The following is a 23,470-nucleotide window of genomic DNA, read 5'->3' on the forward strand; positions in this document are numbered from 1 at the left end:
AAGGTTACCAGCACAGGTACCCATGAGCCTTCTCCCAGAGCATCGTCTACCTTTGCCCCATCAACAGTGTTTCCTGATTGATATATAAATTCTCTAGCCTTCATAACCCCAGTACGTGCATACGACCTTAAATTGTTGAAATGCTTTGCCATGTCACTTGCAAGGCCAAGCAAACCAAATGAGGATTTAGGAGTGAGGCAGCATGGGCAGGGACACCATCCCATATCCTTGATAGTCGCTATTAAGACTCTGAAAATGCGTACATTAGACATTTAATATGTGAATATCAAAAGATGTACCATACTTCTCTGGGTAATCAGCTGAATAGGTGAATATTCTTGGGAACACGCGGCGTAGAACTCCATCGGCGCACTTCAGAATAATCCCGTGTCTATACACATGACAAAAGTCTTCATCTAACAGAATATCCCAACATGCTTGAAACAGCTCCCTGCGGCAGTGTGTTTGAAGGGAGGACAATCCAGTTTTTGACATGCTAGGTAGGCTGGCCAGAATATCCTTAATACTATCAGGAAGCTGTGATACCAATTATGTTAATGAAATATGCCATCACTGGTGACAAAAGGGCTCACCATAGGCAGAAATCCCACAAGGTGACATGCCCCTGATGATGGCGAGGATCTCACATACTTAGTAAGGTTTCCAAAATACATGTAAAGAGGCCAGGCCTTTGCAGTACCAAAATTTGCAAGATGCGTGGCATCTGAAAAAAACATCAGGCCTGCAATGACTCTTTCTAAAGAACACCTAGGTTCTCTTGGAAGCCTCTGAATACCGTCCTGAGCTTCCAGCCAAGCTTCTGATGTATACAGCTCATCATATATACGCTCTTGATGATCATCTAGAGGGTCTTTCCAGACTCGTTTGAAGGGTAACAGGTGGAAAGCTCCAGCTTGAATGTCAGAGAAAGCGGCGCATATTACTTCAACAAGAGGGCGAAAATGGAATCCTGGAATAGTGTAAGGCCTTGCGTCATCCTCCTTGGATTTGGTAGGTATGCTGATGGTGACGCTAGTTTCAATCCAGTCATCTGGGAATGCGATCCTGTCCTTCTTTCCATCCAATTCCTTATCCAAGCATCGTAAGCTTTTCTTCACTGAGAACTTGTCGAGATGTTTTTGATCAAAATCCTCCGCTTGTATTACATCTTTGACAAGGCTCGCAACCTTGGATTCCGATAATCGACTGGTACCAGTATTCATCCAAGACATTAGACGATATATGGTCATGTTGGGAAAGGGGTAGGGAGGGCCGGATATTATTGAAGACAAACTGGACTCATGTGACTGAAGGATGGTTGGAGATGTCGTGGCAAGTAGTGATGATGGAATGAATTTGTCTGGCTCAAATGAGGGGCGCCGAGGATATAAACAAGAAAGACCAAATGAGTTGAAGGAGGTTTGGAGCGTATCTCGAAGCATCAAAAGCACTCGTTTTATTCTGAATTGGGCAGGGGGGCTTGGAGCTGCGGCATCATTGTGATCTGAGTGATTGAGATCTTCTTCCAAAGGCAGGGTGTCTGTGAAATGTCTTGGAAATCGTCTAGCAGGACGCAAGGGCTCCTGGTCACCTGAACAGCATAACAGTTAAAGGACCATGATAAGAAGATGACCGACTGCACCAGCCACCGTCCAAGAGATAGTACTGACCTGAGGCATCAAAAATGTTGTCATATCTGGCAACTCCATTACCCCCCCCCCCCCCCATCTTGCCGCATCCCAACCTGATCATCATCACTCCGCATCTGCGTCCCGAAAGCAGAGTCTCCCTTATGATCGAGGGGAAAGGTGTCAAAGCACATGGTGTGCCCTGCAGCTTGTGCTAATAGGGCAGTGCAGGGTGCTATAGGTCTGGGCCCATGATGCACTCCAAGCCGCCCGGCCAGTGAATTTCGCTGAGGGTTGTGTCAATATCATCATACTAATTAGAAACATAAGGTCTCAGTTGCTTTTAGAACTCACATGTGGTTGCGTTTTTCCTGTTAAATTTGTGATTACTGCCTCCTTAGCACGCTCTTGTCTCTTGAGGCTGGCAAGAACTGTAGATGTCTTGTAGAAATGACATGTTGTACGGTGCCTGCTGAGGCCCCTTGCATCTGTCTTTCGCTCCCAGGAGCAACCAGCTGCGCCGCAAGACACCATCAATAGAAGGAAGATCCAGATAAATTCCCAGATACTGCGCATGGAATGTTCATAGATGTGTTCAGGTTACTATGCGGCAAACCGGCGGTTGAACTTTGTAAAAAGCAGCACATGGCATGACGTCATTGCAACATCTGATTCAGGGCATAGTACGCAGTATGAAATAAAAAAAATGATATCAATTAAAGTGATGGTTGGATCCCCATCCATTTCGCCCTTCCTTCCACTGTTCAAAGCCTCTGTCTGTGTGACAGACTAATGAGGCCCTCTTGCCCTCATAGCGCAAGTTGAAGTGTGTGGTATTAGCTGATGGGAATAGTATGAAATCGCCATTCCTGAGCTCAACAACCAGTCTCTGCTCGAACATTGCCAATGTCCCACCTGTAAATTCCCCTATGGGTAGTACCAGACACAGATCTTTATCAAACCTGTCGCGATGTCCCATGGTTGAGACGTTAAGATTGACCACAAGGGAAAGAAAAGGGGACACAGGCGATACATATCCTCCTGGCAGATCTTGTGTGAATTCCACCAGTACGTCGTACTCCCTTGGCAGGCATTTCTTGACCTGAAAATCAAGGTTAATTAGACTTCAGTTGAAATTTGAAACCAAGTCGCTACACTCACCACCTGCTCTATCCACTGGAAGAGTTCTTCAAATGAACTCTGAATATTTCGATAAAGTTGCTGATGCTGCAGGGTATCCCTTGATGGGTAGGGCAAACACTGCGAGTAGTTGGTTCGACTGACGTCTAATCGAGCCATATCGTGGGGATGGACGTGAGTTGGGGCATCATCTCCCTGTTCAAATCAACATTCCATTTGAAAGTTCATTAGTTGCAAGGACTTACGTTTGTTATATATCGATTCCAAAGGGAAAAATGAAGACACTGAAAAGGGCCTTGAATAATATTTTCCACCACCTGCTCTAAACTGACGGTAGTTGAGGGATCTGTCTGCGGTTGCAATACATCTCGGATGTGAAAGTCCTTGTCCAGCGTTTGATCAACCAAAACCTCATTTCCATTGAAGCAAGCAAGCAAGGAGCTGTAGAGATTCTGACGGATCCTTTCAGGTAGAGATGAACAGGCAAAGAGCATAAGACTGTCATCAGAGTTGCGCAACTCAAGCTCTCCTCTAAACACAAAAAAACACTCAACAATGTTCATGATGTAGAGGAGCAATATTAACTCACCCTTGAAGAACGTCCATCGGAATACGTAAATAGGTATTATCTTCCATTTTGCGGCAGCCATCTACATAAATGTCATCCAGCTTAGAGGACAGTGAGACTGAGGCGACGCAAAGTTCATGAGCTCACAAACCATCTTATGTAGGTCCTCGACATCCTCAACAACGTAAGCTGCCTCTGCTTTTGCCCTCTCGCCCTCTGTCCAAGCAGCATTTTCCCTCCTATCAGTCTTTGCAGGAAAACACTTGTTATCAATATGGTCACATCTGAAAGTTGTTTTTATAACAGAAATGTGCGGCGTCCAGGGTACAGGAGGAAGTAGCTGTTCCAAGGTATGCAGGGCAGGTCGTAAGGGACCACAAAAGTTACCTTCTTGGCGCATAACGATGTTGGGACGCATAACCGGTGAAGAGCAGCTGCTCCAAGCTGCCGCATTCCTGGCAGGAAGAGAATAAGTACTTAAGAGATGTGAGTGATACAAGTTATGGTAAAGTGTTGAATTGACCTACTTTTGCTGGAATGCGCCAAAAACCTTATCAGTGAGGGCCATGTCTGTACAGTCCAATATCTCCCCAATACCAGCGCGCTCTATAAAAGAAGGGCAAAATAATTTTTCCAAAGACATGGGCATTGCGGATCTAATCCACGCTATGGTAGGAATTATGGAACCTGTGATCAATGTTGGTGTCGCTGTGAAGGTTGTTTTTAAGTCGCCACAGGATACAAAAAGCAATACGCTCACAGCTGGTCTCAGGCCGCCTCAGCATCTGACCAACTTCAGAAAAAATATGACCGCCGACTTCAGCTATCGTCTTGCGCAACTCTAGTCCAGCAGCAAGAACAAGAATATAGAAAGACCCGCCAGCCACCAGGCTGATGTACCTACAACCTGTTGAATACCATCGGTAGAAAGAACGTTCCACAGGTGGATTCCTGAGCTTGGCGACATATTTTTGATATACCTTGAGAATGCTAGTCTTTTCACCAGACGTGCTGTCGGAATCCCTGATAATACTGTGACGCCCAACCAAAATCAATTGTTACAAAGGTAAATGCTCCATTTTACATACCTTTGACACACAGTGGCGAGTTGCATGTAAGCAACCATTATGATGAAGCTGAATCCAGTGTGCTGCTGCGAGATTGCTTGACAAGATAATATGACATCTTCAATTACCGAACCTCCTCCTAACTTGATACTGCTGGAGTCTTCCAGGTAAGACAGGATATCCGCAACCCACATATGAACATTAGAAGATGGCGAAGTGGATTCTATGCTAGCACTGGACAGCATCCCTATGAGCGCATGAGCAGTCATATCCTTTGGCTTGCAGGAACGAGCCTGCTCCTGCCATGTAGCACGCGGAGCCAAATGCCGGCCGTTGCGAGGGCATGTGGGGTCTGGAGGGATTAGAGCATGCACGACTTGCCCGGGGTGGGCAGCATCATCTCCAGAGGGGGTGTCGCCATTGTTGTGAATGTGTTTGCGAATGTAGGGATGTTGACTTTGACGCTGAAGTTTGGTCAACCTAGCGTTGCGTAAGAAGCCCGCAGACGATTGACGGGCTTCACAGCCTGAATGGCTGGAGTTTGAATCATCAAACTCGGGCAGCTGGGCATCAGACCTCGTATCCTGATCAACAGCAACGCTGGATTTCAGGAAATCAAGGACATATTGTTCATCCGCAGTGCTAAGGATATCCAGGTCAATAAAAAAAGAGAATGTGTGGGGCGGACTTATTACTGTGAAGACTCAGATACAGGTAATGTTTCTGTCTCTGAATCAAGGCGCATGGTAGCACTTGAACAAACAAATTAAGACCTAGTAGTGATAACACAGTAAAAGAGAATGAGCTCACTGTGGTATGGACGCAGCTGCGTCCACAGCATGATGATCATGGATAGGCATCTCCATTTTATCATTGTCATCGACATTCAGATGGTTGCAGGACACAGTACCAGTAAGCGTTTCAGTATCATGATCATCTAAGTATCAGCCGCAATGCAATGGTCAGCTCACAACAAAGTAGCATAATGCAAGTACTCACCTCTACTAGTGCTACTAGTCCGGTTTGTGCAAGCGAAGTCGGCTTGACCATAATCATTTGAATGACTCAAATAACTGTGATGACTTGAAGATGACGAACTCAAACTGTGAGATATCCTATCAAGTAACACCTGGGCGTGACAATCGTTCTGATCAGGGACCTGTTCTAGTGCAGCAAGAAGGAGAGAAAGGTCTGAGTCTGTCACTTCAAGATATTTGTGGGTTCCAGGCGTCTCCACCGCCATCATGACCTGAGGATTCAAGTTTAGCCTGGGAATTCTGACAAACAGCCTGAGCTCATCACTGTCGCGCGAGACAGTTGTGACCACCAACTTTCCCGCGGTCCCACAGAGCCAGCAAGTCTCCCCCTACAATGTTTTGATCTGACTTGAAGTTCAAGGTCATAGTGCTGAGAAGCAATAAGGTGAGTCTAATGTTAAATTTAAATTGGATGTGAGGTTCTAAGTTCTTAATAGATAAATGTTGTGTAACAGGGTAAAGCGGCTCTCTAAGATATCTCCATCATACTCAGTCAACCTGCTGCTGGCGATCACTACTCTACTACGTTGGTCTCTCTTCCTCAACTACTAACCCTCACTGCTCAAACTCTTTAGATGCCAATCACCATCATTGCTAACATTCAGTCACTGCTGCGCCTTACTAAGATGATGGGCTGGGAGCCAGAGACTTGGACAGGAAAGGGACCAGGTTTAATTCAGGTGAGCTGAAGCACAATGATTGTCTGCGCTCTGCCTTTGCTACATCGTGATAACCTCTGATACATCTGGTTAGACCTTACCTTCAACTGAAGGCACGCACATGCTCAGGCTAGCCTGGAGAAATCCAGCTAGCACTCTTCAATCTTTGCTCTTTGTGATCTAGGTAAGTTTTTGGATTGATCTGTTTACATCCAGTTGGCTGGTTCTTTTTCTAATGCGGGCTTCAGGGCGTCATGATGTTGTGCAACTGCGGCTAACTTGGGGTCAGAAAGTGGAGATGCTATCAGGGTACTAATGTATGTGCTTTTACTAGCCTCCTTCACTCCACTGATTTAGCGCAGTGCAGGTTGGAGCCCAACTTGCCCCCATGCCTGCAACCTCCCATCACTGTCGCCGGAGAAACCATCCATAATCTTAACTTGTATAGTCAGTCTCACTTGCAGCCTATCTCTCTGTCATAGACGTATCCCACCACTCAGGTCAATGCAAAGGGGTGAGCTTATCATTAAGGTTAAAAACTACAAACGACTTGTAGCCGACATCCGCTTGCCTCAAAAGCCACCTTCACCCTGGAAACCGCCCTGGTCCCTAAACTGCCTAGGTCTCCAACACCCCATGCAACAAACCAGGAAGGGAAAAGAATGCTTCAGTAAAAAGCATGAAGTGGAGGATGGATGGAGCGGGGAAAGACACGGTGTGAAAGTTTTGCTTGTTGTTCGCGCAAGGACTAACACTATTTCTTCCGCTCATGCCCTGCGGCAGCAACTCATGCTTAATATGGTAATAGATGATATTTCTTGAGGTCCTTTTTAGGCAGCAATAAACTGGGGAGAGCGCCTATAAAACAGAGCTAGATCATGCAAACCCTAAGCGCACACATCCCATCTTGCTTCAGATACCTCACTGACTTTCTCTCTTCCCACTATGTCAACATCTGTAACAGATATCAATGTCGTTGATGGCAATGGCGCACTAGATGTCAATGTCGACGTTGACGGCGACGCCATTATGGTTGGAGACAATGTTCGTCAAACAGTGGAACCGTCTTCCAGTCAAGACTCGGATAATTTATTGTCCTCGCAGGCGTCCAAAGATATGCCAACAGCCAGAGAGGCTCGACAGTGCAGGAGAATTGCTCAGCTTGAGCAGAAGCTGAAGACGCTTGAGGCTGGGCGAGCCGTTAAAGAAAGGTATGGATTGAAGCAACATTCAAGTACAAATCAAATACGCTTTGCTTACTGCAACAATTGGATAGGCAGACAAACCATTTTGTAGCTCAAGGAAGGGCTATAAGACGGGTAGTGGCTCTGTATGATAATGCGGAGGACCTCATAACTAAGAATAATAGACGTTATGAAGAGGACGGCAGTACGAAGGAGTTGGTTTGTCTGCTTGCTTTCAAGCATAGCTTTGCTCATGAATTTTGTTATGCAGTCAGGATCGCCTCCAGTTGGGATATGTCGCCCTGAACATCTTCTTTCCTTGGTTGCAAAAGAAGTCTGAAGCTATGGACTATGACGAGTATAGCCATATGTTAAAAATGGTGAGTATACAAATAAATCAATGAATCTTTTGTGACACCTTTCTTTAGCTTAGGCAGGGTGCTGATATGGCTAGAGGTAATGATACCGCTAAGCTAAAGCGCCTTGTTGCAGAATGGGTCAATATGGACTCTGAGGCCACACCAGACCCACGCATTGACTGTGACGACAAACACTATCGCGGCTTCATCAATGATGCTTGCGGTAGACTACTCTGTCCTGCAGAACTTGATTGGAATGACCCAATGTACGTCTCATTTATACTTTGTAATTATCTAGACTCTGACCAGTTTGTACTACAAGTGTCAAGGCCGGCATACGCAATCGCTCTGATGGGTATCTTGTCACGGATCTTTCTTTTCCCGCCTTCCTCTATGAAAGGTATACTGCTAACGCGCAAAACCTGGAGGAGGGACTCTTCAAAGGGAAAATACTTGTTCAGGTTAGTTGTAGGTGTTATCTTGAAAACTAACTAACAATTTTGGCAGGCCTACAAAGCGGTCTTCACTTCACCCTCCTCTGCCAAGGATGTTGAGGCTGATGGTGATGGCGCAGATATTACTGCTAGCAACAGAAGGGCACAGAAGGGCTGCAATGGTATCAAAGTCAAGAAACATGTAGCTCATATCATCCATATGAAGAAGGTGACGCCACGCTCAATTGCTTACATAGCTTGTCAAGTAAGTTTTATTTATCAATCCCCTTGCTCTGATATAAATTTCAATCCAACCTCAGGTGAGGTTCGCTCTCTCTTCTGTCACCTCCTGGCGTTCAGTAGATGGAGATTTCGACTACGTTCAATTTTGGAGGACTATAGTTGATTTTTTTGAGAAGCCACCTGGGCGCACCGCCAGGCGCAGGGTTGACATGCTTATTGAGTGGTGGACCAGGTATGTTATTTATTTGGTCTTAAGGCTTTACTAATATGAGCCTTGTAGGAAAGTATTTGGTAGACGCGGTAGGGATGATATCAGCCATGCTTCCAAAGCAACTATGTCTGTCAATGCTCTGGCTAGGCAGAGGGAGGAGATGGCGGATGCTGAATTTGATTCAAACTAGATCTACGCATTTTTCTTACTGTTGTCATTGGGTCTAGTCTTTTGCAAACCTACATAAGCAAGAAGTACATCATCCAAAGAAAACAGGCTATTGTTTATCAAGGCGAAGACATATATTGTTGTCCTGTTGTGGCTATTTGAATAATGTGTTTGTAAGTATGGGCAGTTGTGCCTTCTTTCCTTGTGCTTTGAATTTGATCCATGTACAGATGTTTGCCCAATGGTATGCTTTGATAAGTAGATCAAAACATGTTATTTCCTTTGTAAGGCCAAACATAACTATATCATTGACGATAGCATATTTATGTGCATTCTTGTGATTATGTCCTATATATTGTTATATATGACCATTTAATTTGTCCACTGGTTCACTGATGGCCTTCAGCAATTCACGAAGCGATCCTGGTGCCTTTGTGCACTGCGATGGGGATTGCCATCAATTCTCTTACCATCCCTGAAGACTTTGATGTTTTCTTACCTATCCACATGGCGCATATGGTAGATGCACCCGCTACATCAGATCTACCCAATGGGAAATACCGGCTTGGAATACCAGACTTAGTACTAATGCTTCAGACCCGCGATGACAATATCCTTCCATTATGGCCATTTGAGGTGTCTGTTTCGGAGACCTCTGAAAGTGCCGTTGAGAGGCTGCAGACTTATGGTGATCGGAATGAGAACGTCATAGCTGCCACCCATATCAGCATCGTTGAAGGCCAGAAACACATTCCACCCACGTATGAGTGGGGCCTTCAGAAGGAGTTGGATCAGAGGGGGGTTCAGCTCAAGGACTTGGCATGCTCGGAAGATGGTAGAGTCACATCGTTCTCTCATACATGGTTCCACCCAACAACCGTTACCATTACCACGTGGATTCGCTCTCCTAACAAGCGATTGGACTTGAACATTCATCATGGTGCATATTATGCCACCGCGGTACGTAATCCCTTTGACTCATCCAACATTAACGCTGACTATTCAAATTAACAGGTACTCTACCCTTGTCGAGACGACCAGGGATTAGAGAAGGTCCAACGCATATTCCGGCGCACGCTGGAGAGAGTCCGCGATAAGGTTGTCAGCCACCTGCAGACTGAGCATGCACAGGACCAAGTGCTCCTGTAAGCACTAACTACTATCTACTGATCGTTCTGATTCAATATTTTCAGGTCCTCACTCGAGGTTGTAAGGAACTGGTCCCCACCAAGTCAGCTACTTGATTGGAAACAATGCCACAGGAAACTTCAGGGAGCAACAAAGCAGACAGGATTCGATAGGTACCGCTCATGGCACAGCAAATTCCTCAAGCGTGTTGCCGATGAAGAGGAGGAGTCTGTCCCCAGCACTGGAACAAGCAAGAGAGCGAAGCGTGGTTAGTGTGAGTTGTGCTAATTTTCAATCTATTTGGCTTTCAAAGTGTACTACATCGTGTCGCATGTTTACCGATGTTGTTTGAACAATGACCTGTACTGTAGCTTTCTTATACCACTCCCAGCTCAGTCATGGGATTGTCACTTCATGTTCTCGAATAATGATACAACTTCTGGCGTGTGATTTGAAAGGTGTGTATAGACAAAGCACTCAATCTGTGAAAATGCGTAGTGCGGGGAAGGGTTGAATCAAACGCGGAGGCTCTATTGACAAGACGCACAGTGCGGGAATCGAACGCGTACTCACAATGTACTCCGTTACGAATATGAATATGCCCATAGTATTTGTGACTTATGAAATAACAAACGCCAGACCAAATGATTGGCTGGCCGAGAGAGAGCGGCCGGTTTGCGTTGTGCTCCTTTGCTCGTTATGATTCAGACAATGAGGCCTTAGTTAGACTGTCGATTTGTGAACTCGAAGATGATTTGCTTTGTCCTACGAACTGCGTTTACACAGACGATGAAGCGCTGATTCGTCGTCGAGCCTTTCATTTTCATTGTCCATTTTAGTCCATTGAACGCGACCACCCCATCGACTTTCCATAAAATGGCAATCTTTAGGAAACATCTGTCGACGGATTCAATTAATTCTCAACTCAGATACCCTCTACTCGTCATTATGAAGCACCAAACTCATCGTCGGAGTCGTCTTCGCGCAGTCTTGAATGCTCCCAATAACTCTTACTATGTTAGAAAAAAACTCGTCTAACATTATCTCTTGAGCTACTTTCTTCATAAAAAGCTGTGATTGTGCTAATGTTACGAATTTTTGAGAATTCTCCCTAATTTGCCTTGGGAGGGTTTTCCTGATGAAGGTAAACCCCACCACCAGATTTACAGAGATTCTTGTGATTGTTAATTATATATAGTGGGGAGGCGCAGCGCCACCAAAATAAGTGTGACATTATGTAATCAATTATCGGCGAAATATGTGGTCAACAAAGTACAAGACGGTATAAGGATGTCGCCAAAGGCCTACACAACGAAAATCAAGGTTGCCGAGCCATCAGGAAGAACTATAGATGATGTAGATTATACGAGACTATCAAATATCAAGAGGAGCGGCCATCTACAAGTCATTTTCCTCATCGGAGTCCCCTAAGAGAGTCTCAACATTGGTGGTGTCGTGTCCCTCAATTTCCTGCATCATCGCAGCTTCGTCAGTCTTGGGTCCTACTACTTCCCCACTAGCAAGCCGCTCTGCTGCAGCTGCCAGAATGGCCCTTTTATCAGGATGAAACTGCAGCTGCAGGAGGGGTGTTTTCCTTCAAGAGACATTTTGTGTGAGTGCTCTGAGCTTTCATGTGTGATGTGACTCGCTGCTGAGCTATTGTCCATTTTTTGGAAGGTTTCCAACGGTCGTGCTTTGTGTATCGTGCTGGCATTTGGGCCTGCAGAGCGTCAGAATATCTGATGTGACGCGACGCGACACGTTTATTATGCTTACTCAGCAGTGAATCTTCACAATCGTTGACCTACCGCTTGCACCCCACCATGTTGCACTGGTGCATAAATGACCATCTAGAATGTACAAGATTTAATCATTTGTTGTATTCTTGGTGGAATTTAGTAAAAATTTGCCTGTCTGCCTCCTGTGCTGGAATGCATCTGCTTCTGAACCGTGTTTTTCTGAAAAGTTGCACCAAGAATACAATCGGATTCGAATTTCACGCCATTGTCTCCCTTCAAGTTTTATCAACTGGTGACGTGTTTGAGCTGTAGCGGTAGATATATTATGTGACCATCCATTGACGCCTAACTAGTGGTAATCCCTGTATAGACTAGTCACTGTCGGAGATTGAAATTGGCAGGGATGCCATCTACGTGGTCAACCTTCAGGGACGTTACTGACAGCAGGACTGCAGTGATTAATACACACAAATCACGCGTAATGGCCCGTAACAGACTTGTTTCACCCTCCCAGAGGATTCGGAATCGGCATAAATGTACCTGCGAACCTTTCTATCAGTCTCCAACTAGATCAGAAGAACCTCCCAGCTATACTGAATATTGCGAAGAAGACGAATTTACCGATGCAGAAGACGCTATTCAAGAACGCCAGGATCATGAAGACAAAGACGATTTCGCGGACTCTGGCTGGGACGAGCAAGCGATTCTAATTGCTCTCTTGGACGACAGGTATTCACTACTTTTACAACCTCCAGGGATTATTTCGTTGCTCACCATCATGTCAGAGAGGACTCAGAGGAGGCTCCTAAATTTGTTGATGGCGTAGCTACCGTTGATCGACTATCGCCAGCATTGCTTGCTCATCGCCGACAAGTAATAGGACATTTCAGGAAGACCCTTGTTTCAGTTGTCACTCGAGTAGAACAGGTTCACAAATCCCTTTCGCATCACAAAAATCCGACTATACTCCGTGGAGTTGCCCTATTTGACAAGAGCTCGAAAGCCCTCGAAGATGCTGCAAGGCGTGAACACGATCAAGTGGTTCGGACGTTTACTAGAGTGAAAGTTAGTTTGTGAAAGTTGCCTTTATCTCCTCGTTCAATTTAGCAATGGCTTTCTAGGAAACGATTGGAGATTTGTCTCTTCAGCTCCAAGATGTATGCGCTGAGAGTGACAAACTTCTCGATAGTTATGAAAGGGCCGTCGACGAACATGGTATTCTATCTTAGACTTCTTGGATTATGAGCCTGATCACAGAATGGTCCTTCTACGTAGTCCGGCAACTTGGAGGTTACTCGACATTGGTACCCAGGGACGTCGAGAAACTCATATGCAGACTTGACCAGACAACTAAGTCTGTCGTGGCCGAAGATAATGCGAAAGCTAAGGATTTGCGAGGCATCCTGGACAGATATTGAGTACCTTCTATTGCACGTCATGTACCTTGCCTGGACTTCCACCATGTCTTTACTGATCCTGCTCTCCATACAGCGCGTTCTTGCCAGTGGATTCATCACGGAATTCTCGTATCGTTTGTACGACTTACGTTGTTTTTTAAATGCCAATTCTTCAGGATGACCTTCTACCGTTATAATTAATCCAGGTTCAGACTCTGATTGAATTACGCTAAGAAGAATTGGCGCATCATGATTACCGGTCAGCTGTCGAGTAGAAGTTTCTCTTGCATGTCCGCGAAAGTGCCAACGCTTGTTTAAAACTTTCCATAGTTCAACATGCATCCACCGCGAGATATCTTCCGGCTCGGTTGGGCGAAGGGGTAAACGACTGTCGCCGACGTCCATAATGACAGTGAGATCACGTTTTCTGTGTGAATAGGGTGGTGCCTGCTTGATTACAAGCTCCAGGATAGACTTTCCGAATGCAAAGACGTCGCTGGCTTTGGTGGGCTTTATGTCGTCGCTACCTAGGAGTTCCGGGGCATTCCAACGCATGTTAGAGGACCCAGTATAAGCAGTGAATCCTTCCCTCCCGAGCACTTCGTCTAGGACCTGCGTATGCCCAAAGTCGCCAATGCATACTACACCCTGCATCGAAAATTGTGTCAGACCATCTGAAGCGGAAAGGGTCATGCATTCGGAGGAGACCAGCATATTATTCTGGTTCGAAACTGTGAACAAACAAATCTGCTTGCAAATCATAATGACTTACACATTTCACTTGATTGGTGTTCACATGGCTTGTATCCCAGATGATCGCTTGTGGACCGTGAGCGGACTAGGTGTTCCCCTGACAGTAACTAACACTCATTCTCAGTTCCACTTGCAGTGTACTGGCCTTAGCGCGGTCCCCAGTCCAACGAAGAAATGGTAATGCCAGAATTGCTCACTAAAGATGACACAGAAAGGGAAAAACCGATGATTTCGTCGTGCTCCTCTGCCACTGACCACGTAATTAATAAGGTACCACAAATTCAAGTCGACCTACGCATCGCGAGGGCCCGGTAGGCACACTCAGTCCGAAGATACATTCATGTTTAATTTGTTCGCGAGTGTTTTCATGTATACCTCTGGATATCATTGAGTGATGAATACAAAGACAGTAAAATTTTTACCCGTCTCGTGACGGAGCTTCCAATATTCCGTGAGTAGCTCGTTGAGCTCTGCTTCACTGTTCTTAAGATGCTCTGCCGTCTGCGAAGGACCATTAGGATGCAAGAGCGAGGAGACCAGGACTCAAGACCTACCTTTGTTTCTATGTCGCCCGCTTCCATCCGGAGTTCCTCCACCTGCTTGTCGTTCTCTCGTCGCTCAATGTCCATCTTCTCGTAATCTCGCTGGAGGCGCTCAACAGTCTGTTGACTGGCTTGTCGCTTTTCCTCTGCATGTCTCTGCGCCCAAGTTGCTTGTATACTCGCTGAGGAACATGCATTAGCAGGCGTATTTACGGAATATATCATGACCTACCTCAGTTTTCTTCTGCAGCTCGCCGCACTCGACTGTCTTATTCTCAAGACTGTCTTTGAGTTCTGCGAGCTCCTTCTGTGATCCTTCGAGGAGCTGCACCTCCCTCTCCGTCGTCTGCAGCTGCTCGATACATGACCGGACATCCTGGCTGGATCATTGAGACAAGGCCACGATGCGAACACTACGAGGAAAGTGACCTTTTCGATAGTCACGAGCGCCGAAAATTTTGCCCGCAGATCTCGTGCCTTTGCTTTGTGCAATGCAACCGCCTTTTTGTCTTCAATAGCTGTGGTCCCCATAGTCATGATATTGCGCCTAATACGCTCTGGAGATTGCACAATGCGCGATCGAGTATGAAAATTGTTGTCCATAAGGAGAGCGGACTCCGAGTTGATGGTTTCGTTTCGAGCTTGGAGATGCGCCCTTTCAATCTTTAGGTTTTCAATGTCTTTGGCGAGTCCAATGTAAACCTCCTGTGCTGCAAGAAGTTGGGTAGTTTTCTTCCTTGAGCTAAGTGAATGCTAGAGAGATATGAATGATCTTACTTGAGCACTGCGACATTGTGCTGGACTTCTGAGAGTTCCTGGATAGCTTGCTCGCGCTCTTCTATAACCCATACAGAATTTTCTTGAACGTTGCTAATAAATGGGGTACATTGCTCCGCGAACTTAACGAAGTTGATAAATGCTGAGAGAATGAAACGTGTGCGCTCTGGTTCTGGTGCGGACAGGTCTCGTGAGCTGAAGTCCAGAATACATGCAGAAATCGCCAAGCGAGTGCTGTTTTCTTTGTGTCAACCAAAAAACATAAGAGAGAGAGCCAGTCATACAGATGGTAGAGCATGATATTGTGTGAGATAGCGTTGTTGTAGAGATCCTGAGTACGCGTAATCAGATACGGATGACCACACATATAGGTGATGCGCGCACAGGATTGCCATCGTCGACGATTTTGTTTGAACTGAGTCCCGACTCCCCGATCAGTCGGACCAAGTCTGTGACTCCCTATGGACAAGACAGGTTGTTGGCATGGAACGTGATGAGAAACGTGAGGTTGAGCTGTTTGGCGAGCCACGAGATCAAGGCTTCGTGAAGGGTGGACGTGATCTGGACTTGGAGCGCGTCTTCAAAGTGGCTGAATCTGCGGTTTGATGACGATCAGCGCGACTCGTCGTCAGAAATTGGGATGACGCGATCCTGCTGCGTCGGTTTCGTGAATACGACTTCCAAACGCATGACTAGCGTTCGGTTGAGCGTGGAACGTCGGATGAGCAAGGAACTCCCTCGTCCGTACTTCAACGAAGGTACCTGAACCGGCGGAGGTGCATTTAAAAAAAGCCTGAAGCGCCGTCGCTCTCGCAGTTACTCATGGCGTCCATGGTGGCCTGCGCTGTCTCCTTCGCATCGTTCTTCTTACGAGCTGCAAGGGCCTCCAACGATACTCCCTTCAACCGGTAAATTAGAACATTTTCTTTCCAATAGTCAACGCGGTGGTTAACGTGCCTGCGCCAGCGATAGCCCTGCTGGTTCCAACTTTACTTTTGCTTAGGAATGCGGGGTTTGAGCAGCCCAGTCTCGGGGTGCAGAGCCTCAGTTGATCGGTTGACCCTCAGTTTGTCTCCGTTGGTGAGCTCAGATGCGGCCTCGCACGACAACGGGCTGGGGGACAGGGGATATGAGAATCGCGCGCCGAATAACGACGGGCTAGGGGCAGGGGGTTTGAGAAGCGCAGACTTTGGGGCCCGACAGGGCTGCAGTTGGTTTGCCTTGAAGGCGCTTAGTAACTGTGACGGGGTTCTTCTGGGGATGTAGCAGTGGCAGACGGTAGCAGTGCTGATCCAAGTGATAGCACTGGAAGGCAGACTTGAGCTGTAGAAAACAAAAGACAGTGGCGTTGAGGCAGACCAAGGGTAGACTCCAGAACCCACGCGTATCTGGAGTCCAATTTGGCCGAGATCTCACTCAGATCTGGGTTGGCACAACAACGCAGCTTCAGCAGGGAATCATCATCAGGCTTGCACAGAGAAAGGTTAGGCTGTCAAATCAATATTAAGGCGTACATACTCTCCTAAATGTCAATAGGAAGTCTAGATGAGAGCGTGGGAGTTTAAAGTTTGATCGCTCAGCGCTTGAGCACGAATATGAAATGGTTACGCGTACACAGTTCCGTAAGGGATACATTCAAGGTCATAGTTAGCACGGTTGATTCAACGCGTTAGATACGAAGCTTAGTTTTCCACTATTCCACTTAAATCGAGCCCGCTTCTCTCACTGAGCTTTACATACTCAGTTCGAGCAACCTGCCCCTCAACTGGTTAGTACTACTTCTTTACTCTAGTATCCTCCGTTTTCATGCCCTTGTATGTACGATGTTGTTCTACACACTCGTAGCGCAATCAATCCACCTTCGACGTGCACATAATGAACATGACCTCGCTCCACGCTAGCAGCCCCCCCCCCCGATGTCTACACATGAAGGATCTGAGCGGGCAGTTTCTCTCCGTGTCAAGAAGATACTCCCATGAGACATCAGGATAGCAATGTCATGCTCGATATCCTGGAGCAAGCAGCTCTCGTTGAGCAGCGGCAAGACCGCTATACCCAGCACTTGAGACAATGGTTCAGCACGCCAACTGTCAGTCTTTCGATCTTCGTCTACGCGCTCAGGTCTAATTCACGCGCCAGAACAGCGACAGGACTAAGATTGGTCATACGTATTCGAAGGGCAGCACGATTGCATAAAACGCGAAGCATGTAGTGGCGATTGCCGAACCCCACGCGTATTTGGAATGCTCTAGGCCCGGATCCCGAGGCCCTATGTTTATTTTATTTTCTATTTGTAATTACATTAATAACAGGCTTCGTACGCTACAAAGCCCCCTCTAACGTAACCACGAAACTTGCAGAGAAACTCTTTCTATCTAGCCATCACACATGTGTCTTCTTATTTAATCTGTTGGTCCGGTTAACATTGTCTCTCGAGTGAAACATCAAAATCTGTACGTCTAGTTCGAGTACAGATAGACGGTTCAACGTTCAACCATGACCACTTAGGGTCTGGTCATTTTGTCGTTTCCGCAGTGATTGCGCCTACCTCCTCGGACTTTGAGATTAGACCATGCTCTGGGCTCTCTGCAGCTTTGTCTCTACAAATAGACTGCGGCTTATCTCCACATTTACGCCATTCCTTAAAGTCGTCCACGATTTACCGCAGACGAAGTGCCTAATGTATACATCCAACCGCATATACCTATCTATCCAAGCACTAACATTGCCTTACAGATCCTGAAAATCTCAATGTGCGTCTAGACCGTCCCCTGAATCCCATTTTCACAATACATCGTGCCGTGCGTTGTAAATCATTGATGTCACCCGTCTGACAACTCTGGCAGAATTATTCTCACTTGTGCTCTCATCGCTGATAGGTAACTCATTCTCTAGCGCGTTGAATTTTACTGAAACTCACTTTGTGTGCTCAGGTCGTAGACCATCGACGCGTCTGATGCGTCGTTTTTGTCCGACGATCGCCTTCAACTCCTTTGCATGGCTGTGTCGCATCCAGAAATCTCTTTATTCACGCTGAATGCACCGCAAGACTCAATTAACGACGTAACTCCTGTTGGCATGGCACCTTGGCCTCAAGCAGTCCAAGTTCTTCTAGAATGCAGCTCAGGTGTTATCTCCGTCGACGCCGAGGATACGGATGTGTGAGTCTCATATGAAAGTTGGCATTAATTCTGAACTTGAATTGACGCCGCTACAGACGCAGCGCGCGACGGCAGGTTGGTCGTTGTCCAGCTCCTGGTACTTTATGTTTAGCTCACACAGACTTCAGACATCTGATCTCCCTGGCCGGATGACAAGCGAGAGAAAGAAAGTTGGCTCTGATCGTGTCGTGCTCATGGCAAAGGAGCCCCGCCTGGGTCCTGGTGTTTTCCCGGTTGAACCAAGAGACGCTTGCATATGTTGACCTGCATGGGGAGTTCCAGCTCCACCGCCAAGGGTGGCATTAGACAAATCAATTGGCGAAGATGTCACTGCACCAAAAGACTTCCCAATCGGATGTGGTGTAATGATGGCGCGAAGAAAGGGGTGTTGTGCATGGTCGCTGTATCGAGAACTCGAACTCACAACTGCTGGTACGTCTATTGATTTAGTGTCTGTGGGGTGTCGAAAGAGCTATTGGTTGAAGTGTACAAGTGCAGTGTGGAATGGCCAAGTGTGCAGTGAATATTTCCAGGAAATGCAGAGTCATGCAGAATACCTGGACCTGTGCACTGCAGCTGCAGAATATGTAGGATTTGTGTTTGTTCGTGCAGAAATGCAGGAATGTGCGGGCTGCAGCAGTACTTGCAGAAACACAAAATTGATTTGATTTTCAAAGTGTATCGGATTGTTTGTACAGCTCTTCGTTTTGTATTTTATTGTACCCATCATTCAATCGCCGCCCTGGCTTATTACTACGTGAATGACAGAGCTTGAAAGGGCTGTAGAGGCGCTTAAAGCTGCCGCCAAACAAAGTGGTGTCAGCAAGCACCTCCCCGACGTCGTCAGCCAGTTTGCCTCGTACCTTGTGATTTTGGTGAGTGATCAACGTTTCAACCTCTTGGAAAACGGGTGGTAACTCGTGTATATTTCAGAATTCGACATGCCCTTCCCCACAATCAATATCAAATCTTCATTCCGTCCTCCGTCGGGATCCAGTTCCCTTGTATGTGGCCTTTCCCGGACCAGCGCTCCGACTTTCATCTGCTATTTTTCGCAAAATATTCGTTTGCAATCTGAGAAATGCTGCAAATTTTCAAGTCACCACCTGCTGGAATGAGATCGCGGTGGCGCTTTTATCAGGTGTCCTGGTATGACCTCCCATCTTGCTCTATTGTCATTGCTTAAATAAAATCTAGGATTTTCTGGATAAACATTCTGATGGTATGCGCATGTTCTTTCATCTATCTTTTCCCTGAACCTGCTAGATGTCACCAAGGAAATCGTTGCATCAGCGTTTTATCCGATTATATGCACCTTCTTTTTTGACCAGGACGATTCCTTGACTCTTTCTCCTCGCACTCAAGTGGCTGTGAGTACCTACCACTTGACCATAGCAGTTTTCTCATGACGATTTTATCGACAGGCTTATTCTCTATTACACGAAACGCTTAGCGGGCATCCTGGTAATCAACGTAGGCTGCGAGATCATACCTTTCTTGGAGGGTAAGATCGTTTCACTTTTTCAATTATAATCTCAATCTAGTTCTTAGGTCGCTCATCGGCATCACAATCTCACAGTCCAGGGGCAAGTCTTCATAATGTTCTTCTCGTGCAGTTTTTTCTGACTATACCTAGACTACCTGGTAATAGAGGCCCTTCTCTATGTAGTGGGATGGCTGATCCCAATGTCGACGGCCAAACGGACCGAGTTCATCAACGACCTTTTTGGCTCCGATAAAATTTTCACCTGCAGCTCAGAACTTGTCAACATCCTCCAATGCATTACCAGTTCGTGCTGGGAAAGTACAGTAATGAAGATTATGGACGCCTTGGCTTACAGCGATATCACATTGTGAGTATTTTGATTTGGTAATGCAGACCACCTCGATCGACTCCCTGGAACAGTCCTCAATCATTTGCCTTGGATGAGGTTTATATATGCGGCAAATGCTATCCTCAGCCGACTGCATTTGACCGTTTGCACTTGGATAGAGCATTTTTCCTTGTCAACCTTGTTGGGCAGGTGAGTATATTTACCACACAGTCGCGGGCCTCGCTGAGCACTGACTTCAGGACGATGTCTGTCAAAGCTTGAAGATTTCCTATGATCATGTACGATCTGTCCTAATCGATGTGTCAAAGGCGCCACCACTCAGTAAATTCATCGTTTATGTCGATTTAACAATGCCGCCGAGTATAGGAGACGTGTCGTTGGCCATCCCGGAAGGTCAGAAACTTTACCTGAAGTTCGAAATCCAGCGGGAGAATTTGAACAGGCTCGTGGAGACTTTAAATAGGCGCGGCATAGTAAGTGCAAAGAGGTTATTGACGGACAACTTCGCTAATAGCTGCACATAGGTCAAGCTCAATTTCTTAGGTGAAAATCCCCAAAAGCAAGCCACAAAATGGACACGTGTCTGCCTCGCGCATGGCATCAGATTGTCGAGCGAACCTTTACCACCGTCGTCACAAGGGTCACAGTTTGAGGTTGTTGCGTCAGTTTAATTCTCATCCCTTGTACTAAAATCTGCACGTTGCAGGATAAAGCTAATTATCTCGGGAATGGTAAAGTCTCTAGGTTATGTTCAGTGTCACATCAGGGTTAACCTCAAAGCTCACAGCGTACGAAACCGACTTCCCGGGTAACGCACAATCTATCGCCGCCCACTCTGAGCAAACATCTCTGCCTTTGCAGCAAGCGCCACGACAAGCACCGGCGAGCAAGCCTGAGTTTCAAGTGCTCAAAAGTGACGCCAGCGCTAAGTGTGCCCAAAATACTGTCCTCAGACCTGATTTGGCCAATATGCCAGTGAAGCTGGCAGGGACCCGACGCAAATGGGATGATGCCAATTCCCCCACGATAGCATCCAAACTTCTAGGGGACGATCATCCACCTGAAAAGAGGGCCCGTGGCACTACTAGCAGCGACATCCTAATCGAGTATGCAGCAAGTATATTGACTGATCCTTCCGATTCGTCGATGTTATCACCGACTGTTGCGAAGGCTTCCAGGAAATACGTGATGAGAGGGGGTGCACTGTCACCTATTCTACCAGAGAACGCGCGCGTCAAGGCAATCGGGGCTTCGAAACCAGCCCCGAAAGAAGTTCCAGCTCCTATTTCTGGCATACAAATCCACGCGGCGCACGAGTTCGAGTCTCCCAAAGATATCGTTTCGAAACTCCTGCTCTTGGAAGCAGACACTGGAATGGTCGCTGCACCAGAACCGGTCGATCAAATTACGAAAGTCCTCCACGACGCGGCTAACGGCCCTTCGGCGTCCTCCAAATCAGACTCGGCATCAAGAAAGCAAGCCAATAAGGTTTGTCGCTTCTTCCTTTAATCATCCTCTCCCCTAATTTGCATACAAGACGGCCATGAACCAGGCGGACCCGAGCACCACTGAGACTCACACCAGAAGCACACATGCAGTGGTAGATCGATCTATTCAAGGTGTCACTAATTCGTTAAAAACTGACATCGTTTCAGATCACCGAAACGGAAATATCAACTCCAGGCCACGCTCGTACTGACCCGGTATTCATTGCGCAACATGCCTCGACCAACGAAGTGAAACCCTCGATGGTCTGCCTCCCAGACGAGGATCCGCTGAGCCCAATCCAGGATATCGCATCGGGAGATGTGGAGAAAGCATTATTTGGCGATTTCATTGACTTTTCTGTATCATTGAAAGAGAGCGAGGACGATGCTATTCTTGTATGTTACGGTTTTTGTGACATTTTGTTAGCTAAGTTTTTTTTGCAGCCTGCCTCTCCTCTGTTGACGCCACGTAAGCTGCCTGTTTGTACCGACCCCACACTTGACCCAACTCCGGTGGAAAATTGCCACGGCTCGGGAAAGAACCGTGGCGTGGCCAATGATGCCAGAATGCTCCAGAGTAAAGACCCACATCCTGTAGAGAGCTTTAAGACGTCTACTGCAATCCCGGTTGCCTTGCACATCACCGAATGTCAAGATGGGCATCGGTCGTGTATCGGGGTCTCAAGGCCTTCCATCTACGCTGCCATGGATGTCATCCGGTCTCAGGATTCTTCCCCTCTGTCTAAGACTCTCTCTCATAACGAGCAGCGAGAGCTCGCATCATTGAATATTTCCCTCACCCCCGTCAGAGCAAACGATGGCGAAGGTCCTTTGACTGATATCATCTCATTCGCTTCTAATGACGAGTTGGAATCATCTCAACCCGCGCAAAAGTCGCCAAGGGAGAACAGCCGCTGGAACATGAAGTCCGATGAGGATGGTGATATCCAGGACATAGTAGATGTAAGGAAAACCTGCTCTAGTTTCTGCCGTGTTACTCATTTATTTTACAGGTACTGAACGACATCCAAACAGTGAAGCTCCTGATTTTGTGACTGGATGCGCTTATCGTCTGACCTCTGTCTTAGTTTATAGTGGAGGGCATCGCGAATAAGCTCAAAGGCATCAAGGAAGACGCTCGCGTTGTGAGGAAGGAACTCCTGCGTGATGCAGCTCAAGCCTTACACGCGTTGGCAGACGCATAGTGAGCGATTCATTCTAGACATACGTTGCTGACGAGAATTCATTCTGCTATGACCAACCAGTGCAACGCAATACAACTCGTTCATTCCTCTGGTGGACAGTTATTCAAAGCACAGCGCGACTATGGCACGTCGCTGGGAAGACTTGATAAAGTCCAGCGAGCAACTTCAGGATGATCTGAGAAAGGCTCTCCAAGAACACGACCGCAATGTGTCTTCCAAGACGTTTCCGAAATCACTATTTCCGCCAACCTCCAGGTTCTTGAGGCACTAATTCAGTGTGCTGTAATGATCATTGATATGTACTATAACTACCCGCACCTTGCCGGCGAAGCAGTTTATGTTGTTCAACTACATATGAACAGGGACTTTTTTGCTGGAAATGAGTTATACTATTTGCATGATTTGAAATGCTGCAGCTTCCGCTCCGCACGCCCGGAAATCCATTCAGCTTCAACTTCCTCTCCTTGCCAGGGATTCTGATTGCAAACTCTTTCCTTCTCACTATTTTCATCATGCATCTATACTATTCGTTGCCCTGATTTTGCGACTCTTTTGTTCGGTCGCGTCGTTGCACCCAACGGAAAACTTGATGGGCACGATCGAAGATCAGGGAACTGGACACTGTTTGGTGCGGTCGGTGCGTGGCTTTTGAGCTGGGTATTGCGATAGGGATGCTGCGTGCGAGATGCGCAGATGATGCTTGGCACGATCTCCAATTTGGTGTTTAAGTTCAGCGATCGCTCTCGCA

General features: G+C 46.8%; 8 protein-coding genes across 8 annotated transcripts; 5 read left to right on the top strand and 3 right to left on the bottom strand.

The window, feature by feature from the left end:
* Positions 1-3,859: 3,859 nt before the first annotated feature.
* On the bottom strand, positions 3,860-4,214 carry F5891DRAFT_960597 (uncharacterized protein; the record flags this gene model as incomplete). Its single annotated transcript, XM_041375748.1, has 2 exons — positions 3,860-4,044; positions 4,097-4,214. Coding segments are annotated over 2 exons (303 nt in total), but the record flags the coding sequence as incomplete, so codon positions are not given.
* A 2,914-nt stretch (positions 4,215-7,128) lies between these two features.
* Positions 7,129-8,585, top strand: F5891DRAFT_960604 (uncharacterized protein; the record flags this gene model as incomplete). Its single annotated transcript, XM_041375750.1, has 7 exons — positions 7,129-7,310; positions 7,376-7,498; positions 7,555-7,663; positions 7,712-7,908; positions 7,965-8,103; positions 8,150-8,278; positions 8,397-8,585. 7 exons carry the CDS (start codon positions 7,129-7,131, stop codon positions 8,583-8,585), a joined length of 1,068 nt encoding a protein of 355 aa, XP_041220743.1.
* A 557-nt stretch (positions 8,586-9,142) lies between these two features.
* Positions 9,143-10,099, top strand: F5891DRAFT_1194525 (uncharacterized protein; the record flags this gene model as incomplete). Its single annotated transcript, XM_041367942.1, has 3 exons — positions 9,143-9,658; positions 9,713-9,843; positions 9,892-10,099. 3 exons carry the CDS (start codon positions 9,143-9,145, stop codon positions 10,097-10,099), a joined length of 855 nt encoding a protein of 284 aa, XP_041220744.1.
* Positions 10,100-12,046: 1,947 nt separating this feature from the next.
* Positions 12,047-12,794, top strand: F5891DRAFT_1194526 (uncharacterized protein; the record flags this gene model as incomplete). The annotated part of the gene is made up of 3 exons (XM_041367943.1): positions 12,047-12,294; positions 12,351-12,630; positions 12,687-12,794. The coding sequence occupies 3 exons, from the start codon at positions 12,047-12,049 to the stop codon at positions 12,792-12,794; spliced, it is 636 nt and encodes a 211-aa protein (XP_041220745.1).
* Positions 12,795-13,232: 438 nt separating this feature from the next.
* F5891DRAFT_894159 (uncharacterized protein) lies at positions 13,233-13,613 on the bottom strand (the record flags this gene model as incomplete). The annotated part of the gene is made up of 1 exon (XM_041373342.1): positions 13,233-13,613. A coding segment is annotated over one exon (381 nt), but the record flags the coding sequence as incomplete, so codon positions are not given.
* Positions 13,614-14,036: 423 nt separating this feature from the next.
* Positions 14,037-15,401, bottom strand: F5891DRAFT_1254021 (uncharacterized protein; the record flags this gene model as incomplete). Its single annotated transcript, XM_041369932.1, has 7 exons — positions 14,037-14,092; positions 14,138-14,216; positions 14,270-14,439; positions 14,471-14,633; positions 14,687-14,999; positions 15,035-15,268; positions 15,319-15,401. 7 exons carry the CDS (start codon positions 15,399-15,401, stop codon positions 14,037-14,039), a joined length of 1,098 nt encoding a protein of 365 aa, XP_041220747.1.
* Positions 15,402-18,031: 2,630 nt separating this feature from the next.
* F5891DRAFT_984488 (uncharacterized protein) lies at positions 18,032-22,722 on the top strand (the record flags this gene model as incomplete). The annotated part of the gene is made up of 18 exons (XM_041377443.1): positions 18,032-18,195; positions 18,252-18,270; positions 18,324-18,417; positions 18,478-18,627; positions 18,964-19,070; positions 19,129-19,199; positions 19,393-19,417; positions 19,527-19,565; positions 19,620-19,668; positions 19,832-20,048; positions 20,075-20,219; positions 20,339-20,503; positions 20,737-20,761; positions 20,818-21,518; positions 21,686-21,913; positions 21,962-22,480; positions 22,531-22,551; positions 22,606-22,722. The coding sequence occupies 18 exons, from the start codon at positions 18,032-18,034 to the stop codon at positions 22,720-22,722; spliced, it is 2,856 nt and encodes a 951-aa protein (XP_041220748.1).
* A 79-nt stretch (positions 22,723-22,801) lies between these two features.
* On the top strand, positions 22,802-22,993 carry F5891DRAFT_960617 (uncharacterized protein; the record flags this gene model as incomplete). The annotated part of the gene is made up of 1 exon (XM_041375753.1): positions 22,802-22,993. A coding segment is annotated over one exon (192 nt), but the record flags the coding sequence as incomplete, so codon positions are not given.
* Between the last annotated feature and the right edge of the window lie 477 nt (positions 22,994-23,470).

This window comes from Suillus fuscotomentosus, assembly GCF_016647785.1.
Source record: "Suillus fuscotomentosus strain FC203 chromosome Unknown F5891scaffold_70, whole genome shotgun sequence".
NCBI classification, from domain to species: Eukaryota; Fungi; Basidiomycota; class Agaricomycetes; order Boletales; family Suillaceae; genus Suillus; species Suillus fuscotomentosus.